This window comes from Clytia hemisphaerica, unplaced genomic scaffold (assembly GCF_902728285.1).
Source record: "Clytia hemisphaerica strain Z4C2 unplaced genomic scaffold, Clytia hemisphaerica genome assembly, whole genome shotgun sequence".
NCBI lineage: Eukaryota > Metazoa > Cnidaria > Hydrozoa > Leptothecata > Clytiidae > Clytia > Clytia hemisphaerica.
Genome location: NW_027104377.1, coordinates 407847 through 431509, shown reverse-complemented (window position 1 = coordinate 431509; position 23663 = coordinate 407847). Strand labels below are relative to the sequence as shown.

The 23663-nt window shown below is 34.3% G+C and overlaps 1 protein-coding gene and 1 long non-coding RNA gene across 2 annotated transcripts; both read right to left on the bottom strand.

Moving 5' to 3' along the window:
- Positions 1-4: 4 nt before the first annotated feature.
- LOC136818896 (chloride channel protein 2-like) lies at positions 5-21769 on the bottom strand. The gene is made up of 20 exons (XM_067075136.1): positions 21668-21769; positions 21270-21432; positions 20921-21040; positions 19687-19815; positions 19304-19437; positions 18861-19017; positions 18058-18183; positions 17749-17833; positions 7838-7945; positions 7576-7660; positions 7186-7332; positions 6721-6790; positions 6285-6398; positions 5880-5977; positions 4021-4130; positions 3577-3710; positions 2711-2804; positions 1490-1721; positions 646-837; positions 5-235 (listed from the first exon to the last, which is right to left on the bottom strand). The coding sequence occupies exons 1-20, from the start codon at positions 21713-21715 to the stop codon at positions 23-25; spliced, it is 2559 nt and encodes an 852-aa protein (XP_066931237.1). The 5' UTR covers positions 21716-21769; the 3' UTR covers positions 5-22.
- On the bottom strand, positions 8728-9923 carry LOC136818897 (uncharacterized). Its single transcript, XR_010848379.1, has 3 exons — positions 9834-9923; positions 9341-9453; positions 8728-9120 (listed from the first exon to the last, which is right to left on the bottom strand). It is a non-coding gene; the product is annotated as an uncharacterized lncRNA (long non-coding RNA).
- Positions 21770-23663: the final 1894 nt, after the last annotated feature.

Here is a 23663-nt window from a genome sequence, read left to right as displayed (position 1 = left end):
TCCATAAAAATTAGTAAATTTCTCATCTTCGGCTGCTGAAAGCAGGTAAAGACATCGCACCGACAGATTCACCAGTAATAGAATGTGCAGGTTCTGTATACGCTCTTGATTTCGTCTCCATGGAAGATTGTGATTGGCCGTCATCAAAGTAAATATCTTGGCCGTCACCGCCGCTGTGTAAGCGGGTCAAGCGCCGCTCGATAAATTTACGCTCGTTTTCAACTGCATCGCGAACCTGGGAAAAGAAAGAAAGGAAGAAATGATAATGATACTATCCTGTAAAGGAATTTACTACTATGACTCCCTTTTAAAAATCTAAAGGTTTAGGTATTATAATCTAAAAAAGTTTAGTAATATCTCCTTCAGACCAAGACACAAGTTTAATCTTCTTTAACAACGTTCAATTATAATTGCTTAGTCCTAAAATACTGAGAAAATTAATTCTCAGATTTTTAGAAAAAATGATGGGTATGTTAGGCGTTTTACTATATATAAGACCCAAAACATTCAGCAGATTTTGAGAAGTCTTAATACTTTCGAACGTGTCTCAATTACTTTATTACAGCACGATCAAGTATATTAGAAAAAGGAGAAATTCTGAACTCGGAACAAAATAGATTTTCTCTTTATAAAATGAACCTTTACCTCATTCAAAGAAACAATTCCAACTAGCTGTCCAAGAGTAGTCACATACGCGTGTGTTAGATTCAACAAGCAAAACAATTTGTGTACTTTATACAGGGATGTTTTCTCCACCAGTTGAAATGGGGCTGGATCGAGTTGGCATTCTGACCAATCAACTTGCTCCAAAAGTAACTCCATTTCCCATTGTGGAATCTAAAATTATGGATTTAATGAAGCTTTCAATATCGAAATTCCGTTGATCGAAAGGATAAAAACTCTCATACTCTTAGGTTCTAAATAAACAGGGGGTTCGAATAAATGGGTTGGACAATGAGACATTTTAATAAACAGGGCAGGGGGGGGGGGCTAATTGCCTAATTGGGGGTTGGAAATTCTACTTCTGAAAACCCAATAATAAGGTAAACATACTGAAACATAGGCTATTTAGAGCAGAATAAGGGACCTTCTCTTTGACAGCTGAAAATATTCTTAAAAATTAATAAACTGGGGAAAGGGGTCCTAATAAGGTCACGGGGGTTGGAAAATTTTCGAAAAATTAACAAGCGGGAGGGGGGGCTTTTATTTGGAACCTAAGAGTGAGAAGAAATGGATTGTTAATTTGAAAATCCACTGAGAAACACTTTTCAAATTATCCATAGAGTACCTCGGATGAAGCATAAACATGAAAGATAAACAAGAAAGTAAAAGGAAAAGGAAAACCTAATGACAGCAATGATACAAAGCTTGCCACGATGAAACAAACGCAATTTTAAGTTCAAAGGTGTTGCTCAACTCAGTGACAAACATTATCTACAAACTAAACATAATAAATAAAAAATCTCCACACAAAATGTTCCGTTCTCACCTGAGAATTATCAACACTGAAGTCATGCGTAGCAACGGATTCACCCATTTCTGATGTACTCGTATTAAATAATCGTTGCAAAGATACTGGATGTGCGGTGGTACCAGTTTTGAGTTTGCTACCAAAAGTTTTCTTTTTCGGACGTTGTTGAGCTTGAAGGTTCTTGATGGATACCTCACCACCGGATGAAAAATGAACTGAAGCGTGCCGAGCGTTCCCATCTGGTCCGTCACTAATTTCGATAAAAGAAAAAGTTAATTAAAGTTTTGATTTACGACCTCGCACTTTTAATTTGACTAGTAACTCGTAAAAAGTAACTCGCAACTCGTGGTTCTAAATGCTCGTAACTCGTAACTCGCAACTCGCATCTTATCATACCACACCTTAGCTATCCAGCTATTTAGTTTAATATATTCTCTATTAGTTCTATTTTATGTTTGCCTCAGTTATTTTTCATACTGTGTTATGCCTCGTGTTTTTCCTTACTATCATTTACTCATGCCTTTCCAACATTGGAAAGTACGTACACCTCTCTATCAAAACGAGATCTAACATCGTAATTTCTACTTTCATAGCGAATTTAACTCCTCATTCAAATAATTAATTTTCAAGTGCTTTTTCATAGCCAAATTCAATACGTTCGTAAACTATGCCAGCATGCCTTTTATTTAACTTATAATTTATTTATTATTTTAGATTTATAACAGGACCAAAGGTAATATCAGATACTTGTAACTGTTTGCGTAATCCTGAATAAATATTCAATAAAAACTAAAGCCCTATACCCACGGCAAGTTTCCGCAATCTCACGTCACGTCGTAGATTTCGTGTCTATAAGGCCGCAACCTCCTAATACATCCTGCGAAGAAACAACGTCATAGATCTCATAAGACATTGGTATTTTCATTTCTAGCCTCACTATTACTTCAAGTTGAAGGAAAGGAAACGTCAGACAATATGTTCAAAATATGAAGTTAGATGAATGTTAAGGATAGTGTTGAGGGCTACTTAGACGACACAATAGGTGATCTATTCCCCTGCATCGCTGGAATATTACAAATCGAGCTGGCAATTTATCGTGAAGTGCATTAAGTCCTTTCCACAAACCTGTTGTATTTAACACAATATAGCTCTTCTATATCATAGGCTGTCTTAGCCTATAGTTACCAACCTCCCATGTAAATGTTGGTCAAAATTAATACTATTTAATAAGGTACATACGTGTTATCGTTCCTCATTTGACCGTTCAACAAATGTCTTTGCAACATCCATTCTAATTGTGGTCTTCGTACGCTCCCCAACAAAATCATACCCTCTAAATGCAACAAAAAGTGTGTTTAAATTCATATTGAATTCTAGTAAGACGTAAGTTTTCGACTGCAGTCAAAGGCGACCCGAAGGCTCCATTTTCGGGACGAGATAGAGTTTTTACAAGGTCTTATTTGATTTGGTTGCGTTAACCAGTAATAAAACAATTGTGTTACTTTTTCTAAAGAACGCATCATTTTTATTACTTCAAATGACCAATTATTAAAGTATCTTATAAAAACTCTATCTCGTCTGCCATTTTCTTGAGCCGTCTGCCCAGAGGTAGGGCGCCACTTCTTTCCCTGGGCTTTTCCACTTAACCTTACTCCGCCCCTTAAGCTGCTGAGAATCCAACAGAGAGGCATCAATGACTATTTTGGGAATCTTTAGTTAGTGTCACCCGACTGGGGGTCGAAACCCACAACCTTGCGCACCGTAGCTGGATACTCTACCTTCATGTTACGGCCACTAATTGAAATGAAATCTAGTAGTTGGTAGTAAATTGGAAATGTGTAATTGGAGATCGTCCATTGCTTTTTTATAACATACTAGGTTTTGAAATTTAAGGGTATTGAAGATATCAAACTATAATAAATTAATATAAACTTTTTGCTATTAAAACAAAGGGAGAGGCAAATTTAAAAATCTACCATCTTTGAACATATAATTAAAATGTCCCCTCTACTTAGCAACCTTCCTCGCATAGAATGATGTCAACATGGAGGGAAAAAATTGGATTTTAGTCTTTCCAAGGGATCTTGTTCAATGAGTTTGCTTACCTGGTTTGTCGACGAGCGGGAAGGAAGTGTGCGGAGATTTCTTCAGTAGATCACGGATGGCCATATATGTGCCGGTCATACTGGTGTAAAGAATGCTCGTCTGCATTATGTCTCCTGCACACACATTGTAATGTCTGAAATATAAGTAGAAGTTTACTATAACTATCGCCATTCTATTCTTTCCATTTCAAGTTAAAAAAAACAACCTTGTCTATTAAGTTTTGCGATTTACTGTACCTTCGTTTATTGTAACTTCGTTTATTGTAACTTCGAAACACCATAAAGCATTATCCAATTGGATAAAACATTGTTTTTTAAGGACTTCGATTAAAAAGATTTAGACTGCAAAAAAAGAGGTGGTCATGGCCCCCTACTACCTACAACGGGGCATTGGGCATAGGAGGGGTGAAAATAGCGAAAAAAATAAGGGCACAAGAGACGAACCTGGTTCTTTTGATATCAGGAATATTAGGAAGTTTCTTGATTTCAATGATGCTGTCGTATATAGACGGTTGCAAAGGTTGAACGACAGCATTTGCAATCAGTACAGCAACCTGAAAGAAATATATTTCAAACAAGTGATACTTTTATGGACCTACCTGGTTGTGCATTTAAAACATATTTATAATTGATATCTGTGTGACGTGACTATTTAGAAACCAAAATTTCATGCTCTTGAAATTTTCTTTCATATTAAAGACTTCGTGAGCAAAAAAACATCCATCTCGTCAAAAAATTGAGTAAGTTGGCTAAGAACATTAATGTATGCTTATTAATAGTGATTCTTATAGATAAAGATGCGTTTTTTAAGCTGAAAAATTATTTTTTTACAAAAATCTGCTAGAGCCATCTTTTACCTACTTTCATGCAAAAAAATCATATTTCACAGAGTCCAAAAAAGTCTTTTTTGGCCGTTTTTTAGCTGAAATTTACCCCCAAATTTTTTTTTCAAAAATCGAGCTCCGTCACATTCGAGGGTTTATAGTTATTCTTCAAAAGTAAGCCCTCATGAGCAAAAAAAACATCTATCTCATAAAAAAAATTGAGTAAATTTGACTAAGAACATTGATGTATGCTTATTAATAGTGATTCTTATAGATAAACATGCGTTTTTTGAGCCAACAATTTTTGCAAAATCCTGCTTGAGCCATCTTTTACCTATGATGGTACCCTACTTTCATGCAAAAGATTAGAAAAAAATAATGATCCGATTTTTCACTAAGTCCCAAAAACCCGTTTTTTAGCCCAAAAACATTTTTTTTCGAAAATCGGGCTCCGTCACATTCGAGGGTTTATAGTTATGCATCTTTGTGCAAAAAATCCTAAAGAATAAAAGAGCCAATCTCGAGAAAAGCTAATACCTAAGTAATTGATAATGGCCGAATTTGGCCAGTTTTTCTATAAAAACACGCCAAGCAACCAAAATTTCCTGTCTAAACACACATATGCTTCAAAAGTAAGCTCTCATAAGCAAAAAAAACATCTATCTCATAAAAAAATTTGACTAAGAACATTGATGTATGCTAATCAGTGCTAATTAATAGTGATTCTTATAGATAAACATGCGCTTTTTGAGCCAACAAAATTTTTTTGCGAAAATCTGCTTGAGTCATCTTTTACCTATGATGGTACCTTACTTTCATGCAAAAAATCAGAAAAAATTTATGATCCGCTTTTTCACAAAGTCCAAAAAACCCATTTTTTAGGCGTTTTTGGCCCAAATTTGGCCAAAAAATTTTTCTTTTCGAAAATCGGGCTCCGTCACATTCGAGGGTTTATAGTTATACATCTTTGTGCAAAAAATCTGAAAAAACTTAAAATGAGTCAATCTCGAGAAAAGTTGGTAACGAACGAACGAACGAACGAACGAACGGACGGACGAACAGAGGTTAATTTATAGGACCTCCACCGGGGTAGGTCCAAAAATGCGAGATGGGATAACCCCCTCTAGGGTCTGTTACAAAAATTTTAACAATTATCCCTTATTTTCTCGACGAATTTTGCTCTTCTGAAGACAATTAAAAAACTTGTCAATCCTGAATGTTTGGAAAGAAACTCCAGTTGATTCCATAATTGAAAATAACTAAATCTAGACTTTGTTAGATAATGTTACACTCTTAGCACAGCCTCGACCACCATTTTGAGACATGAATGCACATATGAATGACCACGACCATTCCGGTCTTAATGTTAAAGAGTGCTTGCCAGGTCTTCTTAATTCAAATAAGGTCGAAATGTACAAATTTGCTCTGACATCATGTCTCCTCAGAAAGTATAATAATTTTTCCACTTCAAATACATACCATGACAGGTAGAATGTGAGTGATTTGTCCAGTCAACTCGAACACAATAACACTGGTGGATATCGTATGCGTCACTGCCCCCGCCATCGCTGCCGCACCTGAAAGTTAAGCAAAAAGTTTTAACTCCCTTTAATTGGAGGATAAGAGGAAGGAGGGATCGCATAGTGGTCTAAGGCGTCAGCGTCTTAAAGTAGGGTTGCAGACTTGAATCCCTGTTCATTTCAATGTTCCATTCAGTCCGTGGACCCGTGAAAACAATCAAAAAACTGTCTAAAAGTCCTAGATTAATGGACAATCCACGTAAAATATCGGTTATTATATCTATGGGATTGCATTTTCGAAGTGTTAGGAAAATCAGTAAGTTCTTCTTTTTCAACTAGAGAGCAATATTTCGTTAAGACATACCGACAACAGCATATCCACCAGGCAGTACTGGTGATGAAGCACCCGATCCTGAACGAATACCATCTGGAAACCATGTGGCCATACATTCACCTACTAAACGACCATATGCTGCACCTAATCGTGAAATGGGACAGGATCAGTATTTTGCAGACTATTCTCAAATTTATTATTACTGATAACACACACCATCGATTAATGGGCGTTCTTCGTTTTGAATGAGATCAAACTCTTTTTGTATAAAAAAGCGCTTTAAACCAGTGAGCACGGAGCCTATACTTACACGTTTATCATTCTTATAGTCTAATAACAGATCATTCATTCTGTGCACACCATTTTCTAGAGTGAATACGTGCCATTGACGGAGCATCAGAATCTCAGTATTCTAAGGCTACATTTCAAATTTTAAAAGGTCTACCAGACAATAATAAATACTAACCAATGACAAATACAGGAAAGAAAGCACCAGCAGGGATCGGCAACGCGATGCAAAGTGCCGTCAATATGAACTAAAAATAAAAACAATAAAAACGTTGAAGCCATGAAAATTATGTAAAACAATGTCACACCTTCTTTGATAGGATGTGGAGAAGGTGGCTCTGGTTACAAATATATCTTTGGAAGGATTTCTCCTTAAATCAAACATTTACATATTAACCTTATAGAAATGGTTGTAGTTTTTTAAGTGCCTTTTCTGTAAATCTCGAGCTCATAATTTTAAAACCCTCTCCCAAACCGAATCACGTTTGATGGGCTTTCGCTTTACTACTAAACATGACGTATCTCCCTGCTATCAAAAGGCTTCTACAACGGTAAGATACATCTTGAGCTATAAATTACAGCACAAATTATCGTACTTTTATTGGGTGGTATCATCAACCAAATTCATACAAAATATACCTACCTTTACAAGAATGAAGATGACAAGTGTCATGTAAACATTGCTGTATTCAGTCCTCCAATATAACAAATATTTTTCGCTGTCACTGCTTGGGTTGCTTGTCCACGTGGAGTTGGAAAACAGTTGGACTACAGCTTCTTTGGGCGTCAACTACGAGAGAAGAGATATTATAGCTTGAGATTTGTTTACTGTTGTTACTGCCGTTTTCGGTCAATTGGGAAGTGGTATATTTCAAACAAAAGTTAACTAATAATACAATAATACAACTTAACCTAATATTATGTGGCCACAGGAAAACGAGTAGAGATCGAAAAGATTTATGTAAGCAAAAACACTTGATGGAATTTATTTAATATAGAAGGGGAAAAAGCAAAAAGTTTGGTGGATACGAACCTGCCCAGCCATGAACATACCAAAGCCTTTGGGAAATGAAAGTGTCGATACAACAATCACAATCATTGCTGGATAAATGAAGCGGCTGGAAAAAGAGAAGGAGGTTTGTAAAAATATCTGGAGAATTATGGGACAAACAGACACGAGTCGTACACAGTGGGCGGTAAAAGGGGGAAGGGTCCATCGACCATCCGCCCGTAACGTCGCATGAACATTAGAACAACATTAGTCGAACGAGGAAGCAAGTCCCATTCTTTCTTACCTTTTTGCAAGAAACCGGTTGAATTTGGAAGCTTCGTGGCGTTGAGAAAAATCGACAATTTTCCGGTGTGTGTACACAAACAGTGCACCAGCCAGTCCGCAGGTCAACCTGAAGAAAAATAAGTGATACTTTTATGGACCTACCTGGTTATCAAAACTAATCAACGAACATTGAAACAATGAAACACACAAGACATAACTGGACAAAATAAAACAAAATATAATGAAAGCATATCTATTGGGAGAAACTACTATTGAAAGACTTTTGACTATTAAACGCTTTTCTTTATAAAAAACAAGCCACTATCAGAAAAATGCACAGCTTAATAAATAAGGTTTATAGAAAACTCAAACCATCGCGCTCTACTAGACATTTTCTTCTTTTAGAAAAAATATAAATATAATAATATAAAAATAAAATAAATAATAACAAAAATAATAATTTGCCTAAGAACATTGATCTATGCCTATAAATAGTGACTCTTATAGATAAAGATTCGTTTTACAGCCAAAAAAATAATAAGTTTTTCTAGAAAACTCAAACCATTGCCCTCCACCGTGACATTTCCATCTTAAAAAAAAAATAAACCAGCTGCGCTGGAAGGTCAGCCCTAAAGGATAAGATAGATCAAATGATAAGCTGTATCAAGAGAGAATAGCAAAAAGGATGTAATCACATCTACGAAAAATGCCTCTACTGCCCATTCAAAATGCAAAAATTGTTGAAAAATGCAAAAATGTGCTTGCAAATCTTTAAACAGCCTTACAAGCAACTTTGAGCCTGGATTTCGAAAAACCCTTAGTAACTCCAGGCCTGACTCGAAAAATGGAGTTGCTTATGAAAAAAGTGTAACAAGGTTTGAAAAAATTTCATTTTTAACATAAATCTTTAACAATGTTGTTTTAGATAATCATATAATTGTCTATAAATATTAACAATATTACTATTGTACAATATTAATTATTTCTTTGCAATACATTTAAAATATGTAATACTCTCTAGTTGAAATAAAGTCTTTAATTATTGTCCAATACCAACGTCATTCCAACAGCAATAATTCCAAAAACAAGACATTGAATTAGATACAGGATAGGTATACTGAACCAAAAATTCATTGCAGCATCATAATAGTCCAATAACGAATAAACTTTGAAAAAACATTGATTAATCTAATCGTGAAACGTGATAGCGTTTAGTAGGATACGTGAACGTGTGTATTTTCATTTATACCAGCATAATAGTGGCGTTAAAATTTTGCAAATAGATGGTCGCCGATTGAATTTCTGTAAAAAAAAAGATAATGTATAAAGTAATCATTGTAGTAAAATCTCACTTTTTTGACATTATATTATTCATCAAAATATCAATTGACCACTATTCAAACTTTTAATGTAGGTCACTTTTGAGGCTTCAGTGATTTTAAAGCCTGAAGGGCTAGAGCAAAGTCTTTAACCTTTCCCGGACAAGGAAAAGTAAAGCCACTAAACTCAATGTTTATAGTACCTTGTTTCGATTTTTGTAGTGTCGCTATTCGAGCTATTGGATGGGAAGCAATATTTCCGTCGTTGATAAAGAGTCGTGATATTTGGTTATTGAATGATCCCTGCATAGCATATCTGCAACAAAACAATGAAGATATTAAAGTCCCATACACAGGTAAATAATAACAACATGAACAAAATCACTTCACTCTTTAAAACTTAGATCATTCATGATTAATTGCTTATATTTTGTACGTTAAAGTAATGAAACAGAACGCTTGCTATCTAGCTAACAAATCTTTTTTATTCTTTCATTGAGACAAAAGACTATCATAGATTTTTAACGTTCTTTGAGAGATGGCTGGACGAATAATCGAACCTCGTAAAAAGACATTATTCAAATGAAAATGGAAGGACTATAAAATGATTGCTTTCTAAGATATACCTAGAAACACACGTTAAAGTGTCTGTGTTATAGCAAATTTTGATGGATCAAAAACAGACCTTTAGCTTACCTATCAATTTTATGAACTCTTTCAGTATTCAGGTGTGAAGAAACAAACCAATGGTTTAAAAGTACCTATCCATGATGAGTGAGATGATTGAGTACATTGTACCAAACAACAACAAAAACAGGAAGGCGATGGTAATACCAAGCTCGAACGATGCAAAGCTATGGACTTTTTCGATACTATAAACATGTAACACCAGATACTAAAACAACAATAAACAATCAACGAATTACCAACATTTTCATTTCAACACCAAATTCATTCATATATACATTTTGTCCATTATTCTTTTGTCAATAGAGAGATTTGAGTGTTCATTTTTAGTAGATTTTGCAGAATTTTGATTTATAATAGAGATTTATATGCAAAAAAGAAAATATAAACTATGAAGATAAAAAGTAATTACAAAAAATGATTTTATAGAATGTGAGGAATAAATATAATTCCGAAATTCTGTATAATAATAATTCAAATTTTTGTATAAAAATAATTCAAATTTTTGTATAAAAATAATTCAAATTTTTGTATAAAAATAATTCAAATTTTTGTATAAAAATAATTCAAATTTTTTGTATAAAAATAATTCAAATTTTTTGTAAAAAATAATTCAAATGTTTTGTAAAAAATAATTTAATTTTTTTGTAAAAAATAATTTAAATTTTTTGTATAAAAATAATTCAAATTTTTGTATAAAACTATTTAAATAATTGATTTGTAAAAATGCAAGGTACAAAAAACTATAAAAAGTAATTCAAATTTCTATGTAAAATAAGCAGAAAATGTATGGTTAGTGAGGAAAGTCCTTTTTTAATGATATTAATTTTAATTTTGATCACAGACATTCAGAGTCTTTGGGCTATAATCAATACTCCTTACACATCACAGGAAGATAAACACAACGATACTTTCTAAAAATCAACAACAAAAACACGACATAAAGGACAAAATCCTCACACCAGCTATATTGAATCAGGTCCCCAAGCAATACAACCATGCGCATGTAACATTTCAGCGTGGAAATAAATTTAATTTGAACAAGTCTATGTAAACCAATGCGCTGTCTAGGAGCTTTGTCTACATTTCAACGAATAAAATATCTACATACACATGGTTGTGTAAGAAGGAGTTGCAGATCTAAACAGGAAAGTTTTATTGAATGTTACAGTTTATCAAAAATTATTTTAATAGCTCTAGAGTTTTGCAACTCCTTCGACCCCACCCTCCCCTATACCCCCATATAAAAAACTATTTCTCAAGTCGGTCCAATAGGTCAAATCGGCTAAGTAGGTTAAGTAGGTTAAACAGGTTTGAAAAACTAAATGTTGTTTGATATGATAAAACAAACTCCATCGTGGTCTGAAAAATATATGTCCTTTACAAAACACTTGACTTCTTTTTTATCTGTAAAGCTATTCTTTAAATAAACTTGGTCAAGAAGACCACCTGCTAGATGGGTTGGTTCATCCACAATCATTTTATATGAAGAAAGTAATTCACTCAGGAATGCGTTTTCAGGATCTAATGCATCAATGTTGAAATCTCCAACAACAATGTCTATATCGTCATATGTTATAAGTTCCAACAATTCTTCACGAAAACTGTTTCTTGATTAATCAGGTGGTTTGTACAACATTAAAAGTTTGATAGGTCGGTTACTGAAGGTTTCTTTTGAAAATTCGATACAAGTGTAACCTGCTGCTCTATTACATTCTAAAATTTGAATTGAAGAATTAAAACAACATGCATTGTTTTGGAATCGATTAACAGAATTGTTGTTGTATTCAATATTGAAATCACCAAGTATTTGATCAACTTCATTTGTATCACTTGAAGGTGACAATTGAGTTTCAGTAAGACATAATAAGTCACTACTCATAAGAGTTTTACACTTTGCAATGTCAATTGCATGTTTCTTCAAAGAGCGAACATTAAGGAGTGAAATTTGAACATGTTTGTCTGGAGTCAAAGCAGAAGAAAAACTTTCAACTTTATGCAAAGGTCTATCTTTTCGTAAACGCTCATATTCAAGTCCTGCCTCGTTGTTCGCACGGATAGCTTTTCTATCGTATTCACCTGTCAAAAACAATCCATTTATGTTTGTTACTCTCGATAGACTAACATACATTTGACCTTCATTGAAATATCTTTGTGATAATAGATCAAAACTTACTACTGCTGATTGAAGTGTTAGTCCTTGGACTTTATGACTTGTACATGCATAGGATAAGACCAAAGGAAATTGAGTTCTTCGAACCATTAAAGGTTTTTCCTTTTTGTTTTTGTTTTTCTTTTCCTTTCTTGTGTTAAAAGTGGCTTCTGCCCTTTCAATCAATATCCAATCATTTTGTCTACACACATGATCTAAATAAGGTCCTTTCTTGCCTGCTAGAACATCATCAAGTTTAACATAGACACCTGATATGGTATTACCAGAGTTGTATTTAAATCCCATTACTGTTCCAACTTGACCGTTAACCAGTCTATCAGTAATGTCAATATTCTTGCAAATTAAAATTCTGGCACCTAATTTCAATTCTAATACACGGGCAAGACCACCTGTTTCTCTTGCTTTTGCAGTTTCAATAAATCTGACATCTTGGTTTGTTAAATGCTTAGGAACTTCATCTTGTGCAAAAATCAAATGCTTTTCAGTTGGTAATTCATTGAGTTTTTCTATGTTATATGCATCAACTGGTTTATTTTCTGCAAAAATATGAGTTACATCAGAGGGATAATCTGGACTGTCTTTTGCAATAAATCTAGATTTTAAAAGTTCTTCCTTTTCTTTGTCTAGCTCGCCTAAACGAATTTGATTCAAGAGGTCAATAAAATCAATATCATCTCTCTGTCTCATGATCTCTGTCAATTCAGCGATTTGGAATTTACGCCATAATTCAAACCCAATTATACCATGTACTGTGGAGCAATCCGGTTTGTAGATAAAATCTTTAAAAATTGGTGGCAGTTGATATAAATCACCACAAAGTAGAACTGACTTTCCAGCAAAAGGTTTATCTACTTCAAATATTTTGCGTAACCTTTCATCAATATTTCTAAACAAGCGGCTAGACACCATGGAAATTTCATCAATCATAATAACTTCCACACATGCAAGTTTCTTTTGCAAATTTTGCTTTGATGATGCATTCAGTGTAAAGTAGTTATTGACAAAGCATGCATTTGTATTGCGTTTTAAGTAAATGTGAAAATCGTCATCTTCAGATACAGAGAGAGCATATTCATAATCTTCCTTTGGAATGTCTAATTCAGCTAGGACTTCATTGATGGTAGGAACTGGATTAAAATTTTCTCCATCAGGGTTGAAAAAGTTTCTTTTATCAGGATTAAGGTTCTCATTGATGTAAGTCCTTACTTTTGTCAAAACTTCTTTTCGCAGAGCAAGTATGGCTTCTCTTTCCTCATGTGGTAGTTCTTGTGGCAAGGGCTCAGAAACTATTGTTTTCTCAGAAAAAAATTTACCAAAATAAAACCTGCAGGGAGTGTTTTTACATTTACGGCAAGTTTTTGAATGGCGGTGTAGTTGGTATGTCTTCACAAGGTTAAATAATTCGGGATCCTCTTCTACGGATGGTAAATAGACCTTGATTATTTTATCAATGAACATAATGTACTCATCTTTTGTTTCCTTGGTCAATACTGGTGCATTTAAAATCCACAGAAAGGAATGAATGTGAGGGCTTCCGCGTACTTGAAATTCTACTCGAATAGCGTAGAAAGTTGTTTTACCGAGTGGGCCGTCCAAAACAATCGTTTTAAAAAATACTTCTACTCTGTATTGAAAATGCCTTGCTACAAGTACAGGGTTACTATTTAATAAATCACACCTTTCGTTATAAGAAAGATTCTTGATAAATTCATCGGTTACGTTTTGACCCTTGAGTTTGTAAATTATGGAGATGAGTTCGTTCCAACGAAGGTCTGCACAACTCAATGTCTGAAAGAATGTTGGTGGTCCTAATTGTTTAACCATTGCTAAAACTTCTTGCTGGAATTTTTTCCAATATGCTGGAGTTCCTTTAACAGTACTCATGAAGGCAAAAGCTTTATCATTTGCTATGAATTGCCTTACTGTTTCTTTGAAATTCTGACTTAACATACCAGCATTTAAATTTGAGCCAGCAACTTTTCTCATTGCGACATTTATCTGATTGGTCAAAGACACTTGCTGAGTTACAAAATTAGCAAAAAATATGTAGTCTGGGTCTGAAGCAAACTTTTGTGTGTAGTTCAACAAACGCTGGTTGAAGTATTTGGATGGACTTAGTTTAACATCACGTTCAACTTTGTAACCAAATTTACCTTTAGGAAATAAATGAGGATGAGCAAGCATTTCACAATTTTCATCATGTAAGACTGAAATTGGTTTTTTACCCTGACCAGGCGCTAATGACAAAATTTCATTATCTACTTCTGCATCAGAAGGAGTGTGAGGCATTAGAGTAGTTTCATTTGCATTTGAGCGATGAGCATCAAGTGGGTTGTCAGTTGTCTCAAGCTCTTCAGAATCTGAAGCATTATTTTGTTGATGATCAGGTTCAGTGCTATCGTCATTGGAAGCAATTTCACTCAATTGGTCACTTTCATTAGAGTTTGTTTCCTCATTATTTGCAGAATTTTGTATAATGGTCTCATCATTTGAAATATTGCTGACATTAATTTCTATGTCTTGATAAAGAGGGTTGTTCTCTTTGAAATAATTCAGTACGCGCTGAATGAAATCAGGTCTGATTGGTTCAAAAACGACATGTCCTTTATATTCCAATTTCCTTTTGAGTTTAACAATGACTAGTCCATTTGCATTTGCTCTTCTTGGTAAAGTATTAGCAATATCTTCAACATCAATAGGTACATTACAAATAGAACCTTTGAGTTTGGGGAACTGACCTTTTGGCATGATTGCAATTTTTTTGAATAATATTCTGCGAGAAATCAAAATTTTTTCAAGTCTACGAAGAGTACGGAATTCAGCAGGTAATTCATCAAGGCTCAGTTTATTTTTGACAGATTGGCACGGCAACTCATTTTTTTTAAGTTTACTATGGCATGTTCTACAAATGTATAGTTGGCCGTCAAATGAAAAAACTTCAGAATAATAATGTTCTTGTGGGATATCATATTTTTCAGGCGAGTATTTGACAACCGTTTTTTTATAGAGGCATCTGTTACAGCAAACACAGATGTAGAAAGGACCTTCATAAATAAGTTTTAAAAATTTTGATACTAGATCATTTTTTTCATTTTTATGGTTTTTGTTTGCAGCCGCATTATTTTTCTCATAGCGTGATTTTTTTGTTGCACTTACACGATCTTTGTTATTTTGATAATAGATTCTATCTTTTTCATTTATTTTGTCTTTGTTTTGGGAAAAATATTTTTTTTGTTTTTCAGTTAATTTCTCTTTGTTTCGGGAGCGATAATCTTTTTTTTGTTCGTTTAATTTTTCTTTGTTTTGGGAACGATAATCTTTTTTTTGTTCGTTTAATTTTTCTTTGTTTTGGGAACGATAATCTTTTTTTTGTTCATTTAATTTTTCTTTGTTTTGGGAACGATAAGTTTTTCTGTTTTCAATCACTGTTTCTTTGTTTTTTTTTTAATACTTTTGATTAATTTTTTGACGCTTAGAATTTTTTCCATCACTGGCATCACTTTTACGCTTCTTATTTGAATAACTTTTCATGAATACTGAAATGTCCCTTTGTAGAATTTCTTTAAGCTCTTCTATTAGTTCATCCACTTCAATAAATTGAATTTCAAAGTAAGTACTCTCTTTTTCCATTTGTCGTAAATAAAAAAATTGGATATATTTCTCAAGTTCAAAAACGTTATCAAACTTTAAAAGACACGATTTTCCATTTGAGGGATCAAGTAATCCAAGTTCATTTCGACTATGCGAGTCAAAGATAAAGTAACCCTGATGCCGACTCATAATTGCGATAGTAAAACGTTAGTGATCATTAAGGCGTTGAATTCTAGACTTTCGGACTCACTCAGAGGGATTTGAAGGAAAGCACTATCATTAATCAGGTTCGCTTCGCCGTTTGCAAAATTCAAAAAATTGAAATTAGTTATGACACCATTTGATTCAATGAAACGCGGCATTTCATCAACCGAAAGATGGGAGTTTGTATCAAGCTGTTTGTATAACTTATCACCTTCGATTAAGATTTTGTCAAGGTCGGTAGTCTTCCAAAGATTAACGCGTCGAAAATTAGACCAAAAGATAGCATACAGGCAGTTAACGCTACATTGAGTACCAGCAGTTTGGCCAAATAATTCCTCGTTGGCTTGATTAAATGAGCCCAAAACAGCTTTTGAAATTTGATAAGTTTGCGTATGCAACATATTTTTCAAATTTGACTGGAGAAATAAGAGTTTTGTTTTGCAGGGAGTATAAGTTAATAAGGCTAAGTAGATCTGACGCTGAGACGTGTAAGCTGAGAGAGATTTATAAGCTTAAATGCTGAGATATGTGAGCTGAGATTAGGATGTGTGAAGTAATTGAAGCAAGTGTTTGATGGACTTTGCAAGTTTTGAACAATTAGCAGGTTTCACACGTTTTGAACGTTTGGTAGGTTTTGCAGGTTATTCAAGTTTGACAAGTGTGACAAGTAGTTCAGTAGGTTAAGTAAGATAAGTAAGAGGATGCAAGGAGCTCGCATGCAACCTCAAGGGTGTAGCTGCTTGTCTGATATATATCACAGACAAGCTTAATGCTATCTTTTGGATAACTTGCAAGTGAGGTAGATGTACCAGTGTACACTTGCTGCTATCTTTTTTGAAAATAACTTTGACAAGGAATCAATAATAAACTTTGAAATAAATCAAGTACTCTCACCTCAAGAAGATGATGAAAGAAAGTTGAGACTGATCGAGATCTGCTTGCTTCTTCTCCATAGGCTATTTCAGGGTCGCGGTGCATCTTGGGTAATCAGGATCAATTGGGTCAAACATGAAACCACTTAGCTAGCTACTAGTGCGAAGCTGCTTTAACATTTCATAAAATTGCTCACAGTACGCTTCGGAAGAGGTGGCGCAATATAAGGGAGATAACGGCTGATGTAATAATTATAGCGCAGCTCGGCGCATACACATTCTTGTTTCGGATTTTCTAAGTCAAATCGGGAAAATCGGAATTAAACTGAGGAGTCTTAACGACGACGACCAGCGGGAAAAAAATCGCGGAACAGATTTGAAGGGTCACCTGGGCTGACCAATAATAAAAATAATAATACAAAAACATTGATCTATGCTTAAAAATAGCGATTCTTATAGATAAAGATTCGTTTTTTGAGCCGAAAAAATTGTTTTGTGAAAATCTGCTTCAGCCATCTTTTACCAATGATGTTAGCCTACTTTCATGCAAAACATCAGAAAAAATTAATGATCCAATTTTTCACCAAGTCTTAAAAACCCTTTTTTTAGCCGTTTTTTGGCTGAAATTTGCCAAAAATATTTTTTTTTCGAAAATCGGGCTCCGTCACATTTTGGCCACCACCATTTTGCACCTTTGCACCAAAAAACAAAAGATTCCTATGATTCAATCCTGATAAAAGTTGGTAACAGACGAACGGACGGACGAACGAACACAAGTTAATTTATAGGACCTCCGCCCCACCGGGGTAGGTCCAAAAAATAGGAAATTAAAGGCTTCAAAAGGGACGATTGTGTCAGATTTACTTTGGGGAGTACTTTCGGTCCCAGACTAAGTTTGGAGATCGAAAGACTGGTATTAATATCTTGGAATAGCCAGAAGCTAGCTTTGCTTAGAACTGAAAATAATTAACACGAATTTTGTAACCTAAAGGAAAATTTGAATTGATATGTAACCAACCTCGAACGGAGAAAAACACAGCCACAAACTAAAAAAAGTCTGAGATATTTCGAGAGAGAGGCTTACCCAATAAAACCAAAGGCCACAAATTCTTGCACATCGAAAGGGAAATCAATATTGAAAGTGGTTTTGAACAAAGCAGTGATCGTTTCTGAAATATTAAAAACAAATATAAATATCAAGCAGGCCAATTTATACGAGAAGTATAGCATTTTGTCTTTAAGAATTTTTTAGTTTAAAAGTTGTTCCTTTCGATTGATTGTGATCCTAAGCAGATGAGAAAATAAAAGAATTTATTAGCGAAAATAATGATGTCTATATTTTGAATTCTAATGCACAATAGACCACTTTAACCATTAAAATTATGTGAATTACCTTCAGTAGAGTCTAACACAGCAAGCAACCGAAACATAAAAGCACCGCATACAGCAGTGAAAAAGCCACGCCAATAGTTCCGCACTGCAAAATATGTCGATGTGACTTCAATAGCAAACAATACACCTGAGAAATATGATAAAGTGAAATTTAGTCAGAAAAACAACATTTGATGTACAATGAATCTTTGATATTTACTGGGCTGTTTGAATTTTAGAATACCTAAATCCCATTGATTTTTGCACGCTTTTCTTTTCGCGCACCTCGTAAAATAGGGTATCCGTACCCTCTCAAACTGTTGCGCATCTTGCAATTTCTAGGACATTGTTTAATAATTGTTTTTAATGAGAAATATAAGTAAAAAATAACTGGATCTCATACCACAGAGGTAGCCTAATTAGGATACTCGATCCTTGAAAAGAGTGCTAAGACAAGCAAAGATGAGATTTCTGCACATTTATAATGATAACTAATTCGCGAAATAAAGGACGCGCGAAAAATTAATGGAATTAAGGTAATGGTTGTCGAGATGACAATCAAATAGAGATTCCACATTTTAATAAAAGTATTTCTGAAATAAAAGAATAAGATTGCAAATTTATTTTTATTGAGTGTCTAATAAACGTGTTCCTTCCACTATCGTACTGTTTTACCAATAAAATCTTTGAGAAGCACTACAGCTCAACTCATAAACACACCCAATAAATCTTTAACCACGTGGGACTCTGTTTCTCCCCAACTCTGACGTCATGCCGTGACAGAGTAAAGTATTCAGATCATTGATTAAAAGATTATATTATTACCTCCGATGGGTGCAGCAAAGCTACTTGATACACCCAAAGCACAAGCACAGGCTAACATATCAACATTCCTAGCTTCGTTCACGTAAATACCATGGAAGCCTTTGATAAATTTACTCAACATTCGAGCCACAATACTTGAAACATGCACAAAGGGACCCTGAAAAAAAATCTCGTCCTTTTTAGCATAAAAGTACATTGTTAGAATTGGATTTGGGAGAGGGGCGGGACAGAAAATACATATCCATTTCTTCTTTTAAAAAGTGAACTTCTTTTGTTTAAGAAGAAAAGTCTTCATTCTAAATTTCAACTGGATGGAGAGCATAAATTTTGATAAATTTCTATTGCTCATTCTTCTTAGTCACCATAAGAGCAGCGTAAAACATATGTAAACTGTCGTACACGTGGTCAGTATGCAAAATGGAAATTTGACACTAGTTTTTTACCTCTTTCCCAATGGGGATACCACTGCCCAATGCCGTCATTAGGCCAACAGTTTTCGCAATGAACGTTTGAAAAGATAAATATCTTTTGAGGACCGTCCCTCTTAAGATCACCTTCATTTCTGGAATACCAGAACCTACAAAGTTAAAATTTAATTAACTTTAATCTAAGTTATAATGTAAATGAGCCCTAAAATCCATTTATTCTGAGGTCACAGTCCTTTCCGATTTTATTGAACTATAACATCTTATATATTTTGATACATTTCTTTGGCTCTCCTCGACTAGATTCCAGAGAAGAAATGGCCTTTATAAAGTTATAACCGAGAAACTGGAAGGAAGGTCTTTATTTCCCTATTTTGATGTCAGTCAAAAATATTACCTACCTATAGCGTGTGGTGATACCAGGTGAACGAAACCAACACTGAAGCATATAAGAAGTAGAGGGAACCCAACCCATAATATGTACTGTAAAACTGTACTGAATGCCACCATCTTGTAAAGTAATATTTGTGCTGAAACAAGACAAGAATAAAGGGTCAATTTTGCTGTCATTTCTTTCTAACATGCTATACTAGAAAGATTTCACCAAATACTATCCCAGAATGTTCGAAAGATCACTACTAAATTTTGACCACTAAATTTTGCCTGAATTTTAGGTAAAATAAGTACCTCTTTGGATTATCAGATACCATATAATTATCAGAGGTCTCTCCTACATTTTAGCCAATTTTAAAGAAACCCAAACACTTTGATTTTAAGACTCCTGTTGCTCTATGTGATGTTATACTTTCACAGATTTGCAGGGTACCTAGGGTGAATTTCACCCCGGGGTGAACTAAAAAAAGATTTCACCCTGGGGTATAAAGAAAACACTGTTTCTTTATACACGTATTTAAGCAGGGTGAAATCGTTTTTTAGGCGGGTTGAACTCACCCCTGGGTTGATTTCACCCTGGTCCTGAGGACCGGAGTGAACATTTTTTTGAGGATTTTGTTTGCAATTTTTTGCAGATTTTTACATGTATACACAATTTCTTTTTCAACCCGGGTTGAGAAAAAATGTGCGTCTGTTTTTATTTTATTTTGCAATCCTGAAAAAAGGTAGACAATGATATCTTTGCTATGCAATGTTTCTTGAAAGAACAGCCTCTATCTGCAATCTCTCAAACTTCCGTTTTTGGCAACAGTTTTACAATTAAAACTGAATGAATTTGCATTAGCAGAAGGCTAAGCGATAATATTGTGGTGATACTAGAAATTAACATCAATAAGCTTTTTCTATCAAGAGGAGCCATCTTTCCTGCTCACACGTGAGAGACGAAAGAGTGTTTTTCAACGCTACTCGATGTTGTTTGCTGATAAAAATTAAAAGTTATGCACGATTAGGTTTTCACGCCGGGGTGAAAATAAATTAAAATTTTCACGCCGGATTGAAAAAAAGGGTTTTCACCCCGCCTTTGCCGACGTGTATCCCAAAATGATTTTCACTCTGTGGTGAATTATTTCTCCATTTCACCCTGGGGGGAATTTCACCCCGGCTACGTGTAACCACCGCCTAAGAAGAAAATCCACCTAGGGTGAATTTCACTCCTAAAATATCTCTACATAAACAACTTACCTAGTTGAAACTTTTGAATGACATAATCTAGACCAAAACTGATCAAAGCCATTAGAATACCAAGAATCAATAAAAAGCTGTAGTCGTTTGCCAGTACAGGCCTTATTTTCTTCCAATGATCTAAAAAAAAATACAGGAAAACGTTATAAGCAAAACACCTCTAGGTAAGTGTAGGTCAATTGATCTTAAGACTTAAGAAGATGTACATGACAAGGTATGAAAGTTTGAAATACAAACAACATAAAATACCATTCAGATAATATGATGATTATTGCTTTGGAGATAAATTCATACTTATAAAAATGACAAATTTTTCATATAATCAGATATAATTTAACTTAAAACTTACATGATAGCCTCCAGCAAGACCTTTCTCTAGATTGTGAATATGATCTCATGCTGTGTTCAGCGTCAAATTCACTGATGAGGTCGTCATCTTCTGTATTGTATTTCAGTTTTTTCGAATATTCTTTGGTGTAATCTGCCATGGACGAGTTATATCGACCATGCATCTAGAAAGCAAGTGCATGCTTAAGTTGATTTATTGGTTAAGAGATTCTGTGAGACTAAAATATTTGCTAACCTGTGTTTTCTAGCGTAACCTCAAAATTTGACAGTAGCAAAAGGGCTGCTGTAGAAGGGGCTGATCGAAAAGGGGTCAATGTCAAAAGGGCTTTACTTTTTTGAAATAACAGACAAATTTTCTGGCAACATTAAAGAATTACAATAAAATAGAACATGACTTACAAGATTTTCTTCATATCCATAATACTTTGGAGGTGCCTCTTCTCCCATTTTGAATTTTTTTTTTCTTTTACTAATAATATATCAGCTGAAATGATAATTGGTAATACTGTTCAGGCTTAAACAACATTAATTAATTACATCAACTGCAAAGTAGGGAATGATGATTTTGATGATTATTAATACAATGTTTAGTAGATGATGATGATGGTGGACTCTCTTGTCAATTGAATTGAATTGAATTGAATACATTTTCGCTGCAACACAGCAGGATAACCCCTTACAAAAAAAATAGATTTCTCTAATACAATGGGGAACCTAGAAGAAACTGAAAAATTATTACAGAACTAAAGAAAAAATGAATAAACGATTATCATAATATTAATAGTGACAACAAAATAGTGAATATAAGAAATATTTTTACTTTTATTTTATGACAATTTCTTTGAGTAGATTTATCTATAAAGTTCTTCCTGTTACACCACCCACCCCTCCCACCCTGGGAAAACACACTAAGTTCACGCACACACAATACACGCACACACAGACACACACACACACAAAGATTATTCGTCTTCAGCTTTGTATTTGTCTAAATAGAATTTTGTAGCTAAAGATTTTAGTTCATCAGTATCAAGGTTGTGAAAATCAGTGTCAGGATGATTTATTAGTAACTCATTCCATTGTTTTGACGAAAGATGAGAGAAAGATTTAAGTCCAAAATTTATGGTTTTGACCGTTGAAAGTTTTAGTAGTTTAATAGCTTTGCCCCTGGTGCCAGTTTTGTGATCAATTTCATCAAAATTAAGTGTTGATAGGACATCAGATGGAAGATTACCATGGAGGTATTTTTGAATAAATAAGATATTCATTACTTTCACCTGATCAAAGATTTTGAGTAATTTAAGCTCAGCAAACAGGGGAGTGGCAGAAGTTCTTGGCTCACTAAAGGTCATGAGTCTTAGTGCAGTGTTTTGAAGAGTAAGAATCCTATGTGTGACAGTATTGTCACACAGTCCCCAGAGTTGACTAGCATAGCGAACATGAGAAGCAAAAACTGCATGATAAATGTTTAGAAGGATGTGATAGTGACGAAGTTTGGATATTGCCCCATTTGCCCTTCTCAATGTAGCAGCAACGAAAGAAGTATGAACCTTCCAGTTTAGATGATTGTCAAGGTGAACACCCAATCTCAGTGAAAGGGCTTACAAGTTATGATGCCAGGTATCATATCTGATCATATTAAGATAAATAACCGACCATATAGGTTTGTTTATACCAGTGTCAGCTTAAGCTGCACTGACCGTCAGTTTGTTGGATCAGGTGTATTCCAGCCTGACACTAAGTGACAAGGCTAACACACCATTCACTTCAATCACAATATTTAGCAAGATTTTCCTGGTTACTCCAAAGATTAACTCTTTTACTCAACTCCCCTAATTTCCTCACATGGCTTGCTTTGGCCAAGGAATGAGCTCTCAGAAAGATCTGCCAATTATGTCAAATGGCGGTGTTCGATTCCCATATACTTGTATTAAGAAGCCGATGTCCTTACAAGTCAACCACACTCTCATTTTATACATTATTATGAATATTGAAAAAATTTCTTGCTCGGCCAGATAAATTTAATAATATTTTTTGTTGACGAAAGTTTTGCCAGGCATTAGTTGATAATTCAAGTCAATAAAGAATTAGACACGAAAATTTCATTTAAAAATTAAGCATAAGCTTTTCGACACAGTCATCTTCAGTGCAAATGATTTAATATTTTTTAGTTTTCACTTTAATTATAAAATTATGAATATTATGAATATCATTGATCTCAGTATAATTTGAAATTTCGTAGGTTTAAATGTGACTTTTAAGTTTATATAGGTGAGGATATAAAGTTCATACAAACTGATATCATCCCGTAACAATTATTGCATTTTCATATAACAACCATGATTATAAATGACTCTGGCTGTCTACCTATGGAAGCAGTAGGATGGGATTGTTG

What these genes read in the sequence shown, in the direction of transcription:
- LOC136818896 (XM_067075136.1), bottom strand. Translation starts at nt 21,715, where the DNA reads ATGGGAGAAGAGGCACCTCCAAAGTATTATGGATATGAAGAAAATCTT. An exon ending in CTTTCCTGTATTTGTCATTG is followed by an intron (nt 6,399 to 6,720) that starts GTTAGTATTTAT and finishes TTTCACGATTAG; the next exon opens with GTGCAGCATATGGTCGTTTA. An exon ending in TGGTGGATATGCTGTTGTCG is followed by an intron (nt 5,978 to 6,284) that starts GTATGTCTTAAC and finishes CTTAACTTTCAG; the next exon opens with GTGCGGCAGCGATGGCGGGG.